The following is a 7,962-nucleotide window of genomic DNA, read 5'->3' on the forward strand; positions in this document are numbered from 1 at the left end:
CACCAAGTAATAAATCCTAGAATCTCTCTAAATATGAACATTCACCGTAAATAGGATTCTATTTATAACAAACATCAATTTGATATTTTTTTTCACTTGCAAGAGAAATTCATAACGAAGGAGTAATTAATGTCAATTCAAGTCAAATAAGTTATCTTTCTAAATCTGGATTTGCTTTAATTGTTAAGTAGTAGAACTCCCCCGTTTCAACACTATTACTTAAATAACCCTTGATACATGTCACATACAATTACATCCCTAAGACCCTTTTTGTAATTTCATCTATCGTCATTTCTCATCTCCTCTGACTAACAATAGCAAGACAAAAGAAAAACTTCCAGACAAACCCTAGTGAAAAACGCATAAACAAAAATCAGAGAAAATGGCTTCCACCAATCAAACTCCCACAAAGAAAAACCCAAAGAAAGCCAATCTTTTAGATCATCACTCTATCAAGAACCTTCTGGATGAGTCAGTCACCGAGGTAACTCAGTTTTTTTACCCAAGAATTAAATGAATTGTAGGGTTTTTTATGCTGATTTTGTTTAATTATGTGTTAAATAGATTGTGACAAGCAAAGGATATCCAGAAGATGTGAGATTGAGTAATGTAAGGTTGTTGATTGGGACAATTATCATAGCAATTGCTCTTGTTGCTCAATTCTACAAAAAGGAGTTTCCTGCTAATCGTGATTTTCTCATTGGCTGCATTGTGTTATATCCTTTTTTATTTTTTTGAATTTTTGGTTTTGATTTTGATTTTATTGTCATGTTAATTATCTACTCTCTTTTTTATTTGTTTGCTGTGATGATTACTGAGTATTGGAATGAAATAGATCCAAATCGAACGGAATGAATATAGGGATTTATATGACCTGCCCCGGCTAATTTGAGATTGAGGCGTAGTAGTTGTGTTTTCATTGATCAGTAAAAGAATTTAAAAAAATTGGATTTGTGACCTCAAACAATTTTTGAACTACCTTTGCCACTTCAAGGGGATTCCAAAGTTAAAATATATATGGGAAAAAATTGTTTTGGCCCTATTTGTGCAGTACTATTTTCCAGTGAAGGAGATTCAATTGAAACACCTTCCTTGGCTGTTGGCTCCACCACTGGGTTATCACTGAGGAAGAGTAGAAAAATCGAAAAGAAAAAGAAAACAATTTAATTCGGGGCCTGCTTGCTTGGGACTCTTTTTCACATTGTTTTATCAATTTTGCTGATGGCATCTGTTTCGTTCATCTTAAATACTGGTTGGTTTGCCGTGAGAAAATTATTATTTTTTTACTAATACCCACTTATTTTTCCAGTGGATTTTTTTTATAACCGTTCTCCAGTGGAATTGACAATTGTAACTTGATATTGGTAATTGCATATTTAAATTATTAAAATGAGTTTCAAGATCTAGTTGTACGTGTTCCTTAGTGTTCTAATGAATAGTCGTAATGTAATAGCCATGGTTAAAGAGGGTTGAATTTTTGATGTGAATGCTCATATATGCTCATAAATGAAAGTGATAATTTTGAAAGCTACTACACGTTTATAGGTTTTGATGTATGATGGTTGAAAAGGTAAGCATTTGAATTTCTTTGTACATATTGGGAGTTCGGTTGATGGAAGTTTTATGACGCTTGAGATCTTTTTTTCTTTTAGTATGTGAAACTTATCGTCCAACTTTGTTCTATCCTTGACTATGGCACGTATATTCTGTTCAACGTGATATTGCAGCTGATTATCCACACAAAGGAAAAGAATGCTATTTTGTTCACCTATCCTCCGGAAGTAAGTTGTCAATCAACATGCCTTTTTACCAGCAATAAATATATTAGTGAAATTGCAACATGCTAATAAGTTTTTGTCGTGCATTAATTAAAGTTGTGAATTCTAACATGTTTTTTCTGGAGTAGCCACTGATGAATGTGAGGATTTTTTCTTGATGAATGTGCTTATTGGAAGTAGAATTTAACTACCTATTAAAACAGGTGGTTTAGATGTTAATCTAATACATTTTCAGTCTATTTTGAATCGTCAAAAAGTTAGGCTGGTGAATTTTCCTGGAAATATTATGCTTTATTGAGTCACCCACTTAATCTTCGATTGCTCTGGGAAAAGTATTTCAAAACTAAGTTGCTGAGAATTCTTTTTTTCCATCAAAATCATTTCTTACTTTCTAGAAGAAACAATATAAGGTCCATGGAAGTCTGTATGATGCTTCATTCTATGTAGTCCTGTTATTTTGGTGGTTATATGAGTTTGTTCAGTTTTAACCTTCCCACATTCTTGTGCTTCGTTAAACATATTACTACATTAAGCTCGAAACTATACTACTGGTACATAACTTTCTGTTTTTTTTAATAGACTAGTAGCTTTCTGTTTTGTCCATCAACATTGCTACCCAGGCAGTATCTTAAGCATTCTACCCTTGCCCATTTGGTTTAAAGATGATCTGTAAAAGTCTATTCTGTTATTTCCTACTAACATTTCTCTTTTATGTGTTTTATAGTTCATAATAAAACCTTTAAGCATCAAGACATTATCTCCTAATCCCATCTTTATTATCATTATAAATTCTTAACAAAATAGGAGAGGAATCAACGAGAACTGTCAACTCTCGGGCCTTTTGGTTCCTAGCTGCACCTCACTTTGATGCATGCTACAACCCCTTTTTTCCCACACACCATTACAAGATAGAAAGACGCCTATTTAGAGGTATAGGAATTCTATCATAGAATAAATAAGAATGTAGTGGGTGAAAAGGTTGTGATAACATGTAAACCCTCAGGGTTGGCCTGGTGGCAATAGACTTGAGCCTTGGGGTTTGCTCCCTTTCGAGGTCTCAAGTTCGAAACCCACTGGGTGCAAACAATTTCTGAGGGCCATCGGACTGGACCTGAATTAACCGTGGTGCACTTGCGGGAAACTCCTTGCCGAGGGCCTGTGCACCCCCGGGATTAGTCGGGGCTCTTAGAGACTCGGACACCCGGTGCAAATCAAAAAAAAAAAAATGTTGTGATAACATGTGATCATGAGTTGGTGGATAATTATTTAACATTTAGTGCGTTAATAAGTGGGTAGATAATGGATTAGAGATCCTTAACCAGATTTAATTGGATAAACGAATCACATAATGACTCGTTTGAAATGCACTGTTCTACTTATTTTATATGACTTCCTTATGGTGTGAATGCAAGACTTGTGGAGGTTGAGTTTATGAATTCTTAATGAAAATTTGTAGCTCGTATCAATGACTTGGGTTACTGGATCACCTTTGACAGTGTGCTAACCAATAAAGCTCTTATGATAAGTGGGCTTATTCTAAAAAACACTCATGAAAATCGAGATAACACAAGGTCATTATGTGCTAGCCAATAATGCTTATGTCAAGATATTGATTATTATGTGTAAGCAGTGATACTTACTTCTTATAAGCAGTCTTAGTTTAAGTCTTGAGACCGACGTTGGAGTAAAGATTGTTGTTTATTAAGTGGAGGTTCAATGCAGAGCACACTTTCATTATGAGTAATAGTCTGCAACTAGTAACTCTCTTTATTTTTTATATAGGAAAAGGTCCAGTTTTGTCCTTCTACTTTCGGATGCTATTCGAACAAAAATATCCCTACCATTAGCAAACTTATCACATATACCCCTTACCCTAACGGATGTTCCTACCCAGATTCCAAAATGCCATGTGTGTATTTATTTTCCAACTTTTATGGGAATAAATAACCAACCCGCTTTGAAAAAGAAAAGAAAAAATTTCACCAAACCCACTAAATTATATTCTACTCCTTCCCATCTATAACAAAAAACCACCACGCTGTAAAATCTTAATTCTTCAAAGAGAAGTAAAACACAACATGAATTTCAAATTTGCCATGGATTCTCATAAATAAAATCTACGGTAGATGAAAAGAATTTAGTCACTAGGAATTATTGGGAATAACAAAGAACCCTACTTGGATATGCTTTTCTGGAAGAGAATCAAAATGGATGAGTCTAAATAAAGAAGTTCTATCACAAGGAAACCATTCATGTGATTTGCAGAATCTGCTCTAAAACGTTAGGTATATTTTTTTAAAAGTGTTTTTCTTGATGTTCTTTAGTATTATTTTAGCATTTCTATGAATTTTTTTTTTGAAGATTTCATAAATCTTGGAACTTCCACTGATTGATAGTTTGATACTTTGGGATCTTTGTATTTTAGATTGGAGTCTAACATGGAAAGTGACTGGGCGGGTAAAGTAGCAAATTTGGAAAATAGAACTTTTTTTCTAGCGTGTTGGAAAATAATTTTTCTAAAATGTAAAAGAATAAAGCATGGGTGGTTTTATTAGAAAAAACCTAACTTGATTAAAGTCGTAGAATCTGCAATTATTTTGAGAGTATGAACGCTAACAATGATGCCTATCAAGGTAAGTGGCGTGGATCTGATTTTGCTCAGTAGATGAGCCTTCTTAATGAAGAGGGAACAGTAAACCTCTCCCCTAGGGATGCCATTATTTGGATTTCTTTGTTTTGATTTCCTTTTTTGCTCCCATTCTTTAGTGTGAATGGAAAAAAGTGAGAAAGTGAAAAATCTATAAATTTAATGAACATATTTCAAATTCTGACTATTAGGTGGTGAGGTGGCATGCCACGTGGCATCCACCTCACCCAAATGTCAGGCTACGTGGTGCAATGCTGGACTCCTGGACCTTCATTAGGGTAAGGGGGCATATGTGATAAGTTTGCTAATGGTGAGGTTATTTTGTTGAATAGTATAACGGTGACGGTATTTTTGTTTGAATAATATAATGGAAGTTAAATGTAAACTATTTCCAAAAGTAGAGGGGTAAATCTGGCCCTTTCCCTTTTATATTAAAATGAGTGGAGAAATTTGGAGAATATGCTTTTTAATATTTTTCTTTTCCTTTTACTTTTCATGTTGCGTATAGCGGAAATATTGGTTTTACGCATCTGAACAGTGTTCTGCTCGTCAGAAACATCTCAATGGTTAGAGATGACTTCTCTGAGCACTTACTGTCCCTGATCTTTTTCTTCTCTAGATGGGATCTTCTTTTTCTGGCACTTCCCTTTGATGTCACTTAATTCTTTATTCTTGATGTTTCTTCAAGTGGAGTTCCTCTCTCTTGAATTTTATTGTTACTTCCATTGTATAGTCTCCAGCTTCCACTTGGTCTTATAATTCAGAGTTAAACAGAGTGATAGGCTCTGGTTTGAAGAGCAAAAGAGGTTAGAATGGGGAAAGAAGACGAGTGCTATCAGTGATTGTGTACTGAGGCGGGCTTAATGGGTACGCTGTACTATTGCGCCACTTTTCTGAGTGGAATGACTGTCTTAGAGTTTTAGACATTCAATATCATTACCTCTTCGTATATCTTCATCATCCTTGATGTTCATAGGTTCCGTGAAATACTGCCACCTATTTATATTGGAGCTACCTTGTTCAATGCTTGTGGTACTCCTGTGGCTATGTAAATTTGAGCATGTGGTTACTTCAGGGAAGGTGGGGATGAGGAATGGACTTGAGATAAAAAACAGACCACAGATTTGCCCTCATCAGCGTTTCTGGTAGCCTGATATTTTTTTTTTGATGAAGTAAGATGTACTGGTAGCCTGATATTGCATGTTGTTTTCTCTAGGATTGTTATTACCTACCAAAAAGGGAGGTCAATGCTGTTTATTCTATTTTGTCTAGGTGCTTCCAGGGTTTATCGTGGTGGGGTCTCACTAATGCACCTCAAATCTTTTTATCAAGATTCTTTTGCCCCAACCCTTTGTATTTCCTTCCTAGTGTCAGTTTCACTCAATATAAAATGCTCTATTTTTCTAGTGGTGAAATCTTCGCCTAGTAGCACATTGTGTTTCTTTTCTTAGTCTTTATCTCCATCTTCATGTCTCGTAACTCTTTCATCTGGCAGCATACCATGTTCAGACCTCACATCTGGTGGAGCCCCTTTCTTTTCTTGTTTGTCTTCTACTTTTTTCTTTCCTAGTGTGAATTCATCAATTTTTATTTCTTTCTTTTCCTCCCAAGTGTGAAGTCTTCATCAGTATTTCTAGTGAGAAATCTCCGATAGCTCCTCATCTGGCATCACAGTGTTCCGGCTTCAAATTCTGGTAGATTTTCATTTTATTTTGTCTGTCTTTTTTTCTAAACATTTTTGTATGGGAACTTAAGTGCTCCTTTCAAGTAAGTGGTACACTTTAATGAGTTGCTAGAGGCTTATATGCTGCTATGAAGAAAGAATGAAGGACTGCCTGTTTGTCATTTATTCTCTACTATCTACTAGATTTTGTTATGTTGCTTTTAGTGGTGAATTTTGAGATTACTGCTCTTGAAGTATGTCAATGCCTACAGTATTCTTTCCTATATATTTAGCTGTCTTGTCGCTTGCAAGATACCTTTAGCCATAGTCAACTCATATCTGCTGCAGTAGCGTTTTTAGATCTTGTGACTTTTGTGACGCTTTCTTGTTCTTACTTTAGCTGAACCTGGTGAAATTTGAACACCGTAGGCTTCTGCTTCTCCCGAAGATTTCTTTGTAATCATGAGTATAACCTGCATAGATGTTTGTTGAGCCTCTTGTCTTCCAGCGTCTGAAGGCTCAGTAGTTATGCTACTTTCGATCATCTGGCAAACTCATCTACCCTAATAAAACTGTCATTAATCTTCTGTCAATTGGAGATGCAGTAGCTGAAATAACAATCTATTGCCTGGTCAATCTCGTACTGAATTTCTTGCAGTTTGGCAATGAATTTCTTATCTCTGCTCAAATTCCATTGATGTAACTACTAACTATTAGTTGGATGAAGTTGTTTGCTCATAAAGGAATGTTTGTGACAGGGATCATTTAACAGCACTGGCTTAATCGTCTCTTCGAAGCTGCCTAGATTCTCTGATAAGTACACACTTACAGTAGAGACTGCTGATCCCAAGTCGATTTCTGCAAAACCAAAAGTGGAATTTACCAAGAGCGTCACACAATGGTCTCTTTCTCCCTCCTGTCATCCACCCCTTTTCTTTTCAAAGAGGAAAATAGTATAAAAGGGATTTCATGAGCTGAATGACTTGATTACGATAATGTACGTTTTGCAGGTTTACCAAGGATGGAGTTCTTGTGGAGGGGCTATTCTGGAAAGATGTTGAAGCCTTAGTTAATAACTATGCTAAGGAACACAAAAAGAGCAAATAAATGCAATGTCAAGACTCGAGACATATTTTGTTAGGGATCTTGGCCTAGATAGCCAATGAGATTGAAAATGTCGGTTGATGACTTCTGGATTAATATCACTCAAATCATTATAGAAGCAAATTGATCCGTTTTCATTGTTGAATTATAGTGATCCATTTCCATTGTTAAAAAAAAAAATGATGTGATCATTTTTCTTTGATAAAATGAATGTGGTCATGAACATAGCCTTTCTTGCCCCACCCCCTGCACTTGTTATTGGCTCGGTTAGACACCTCTAAAGATAGGAAATCGATGACAATGTAATCCGGTGTTCTTGTTGTTTACCAACTACACGCACATCTATGAGAACCAAAGTCTCCCACACACGCACTCTCTCTCTCTCTCTCTCTCTACTTTGTTATTTTAATTTTACATATTAATCAAATGAAATTAAAATAATTTAATTAAAGTCTCTCATAGTAAATATTTCAAATTACTTATCTATCTAAATAAGAATACTAATTCTGAAGTGGATCTTTACAGGAATTTTTACATTCCTATACCATATAGGAAACCTTATTACCCTCAATGTTTAAGGTTTGATATAATTACATTTAGTATACCAAATTATCAATTCTATACCATAGTGTATTTTAAGGGTACAATTAATGCAGCATATATCCCTCCTTAATTCAAGGTACCATATATCACAAAGTGCCTTTTTTTTATTGATTAGATAGGATTACATTGTGTTTATCCTAATTACAGATTAGCAGATTCAGTTAATA

At 35.2% G+C, this 7,962-nt stretch overlaps 1 protein-coding gene across 1 annotated transcript; it reads left to right on the forward strand.

The window, feature by feature from the left end:
* The first annotated feature begins 289 nt into the window (after window positions 1-289).
* On the forward strand, window positions 290-7,417 carry LOC109236876 (probable signal peptidase complex subunit 2). The gene is made up of 5 exons (XM_019403107.1): window positions 290-484; window positions 565-716; window positions 1,700-1,781; window positions 6,847-6,989; window positions 7,099-7,417. Exons 1-5 carry the CDS (start codon window positions 383-385, stop codon window positions 7,193-7,195), a joined length of 576 nt encoding a protein of 191 aa, XP_019258652.1. The 5' UTR covers window positions 290-382; the 3' UTR covers window positions 7,196-7,417.
* Window positions 7,418-7,962: the final 545 nt, after the last annotated feature.

This window comes from Nicotiana attenuata, unplaced genomic scaffold, assembly GCF_001879085.1.
Source record: "Nicotiana attenuata strain UT unplaced genomic scaffold, NIATTr2, whole genome shotgun sequence".
Lineage (NCBI taxonomy): Eukaryota > Viridiplantae > Streptophyta > Magnoliopsida > Solanales > Solanaceae > Nicotiana > Nicotiana attenuata.

Coding starts and splice junctions, on each gene's coding strand:
- LOC109236876 (XM_019403107.1), top strand. CDS start 383: ATGGCTTCCACCAATCAAACTCCCACAAAGAAAAACCCAAAGAAAGCC. Junction 485..564: donor TGGATGAGTCAGTCACCGAG/GTAACTCAGTTT, acceptor TGTGTTAAATAG/ATTGTGACAAGCAAAGGATA. Junction 1,782..6,846: donor TGTTCACCTATCCTCCGGAA/GTAAGTTGTCAA, acceptor TGTTTGTGACAG/GGATCATTTAACAGCACTGG.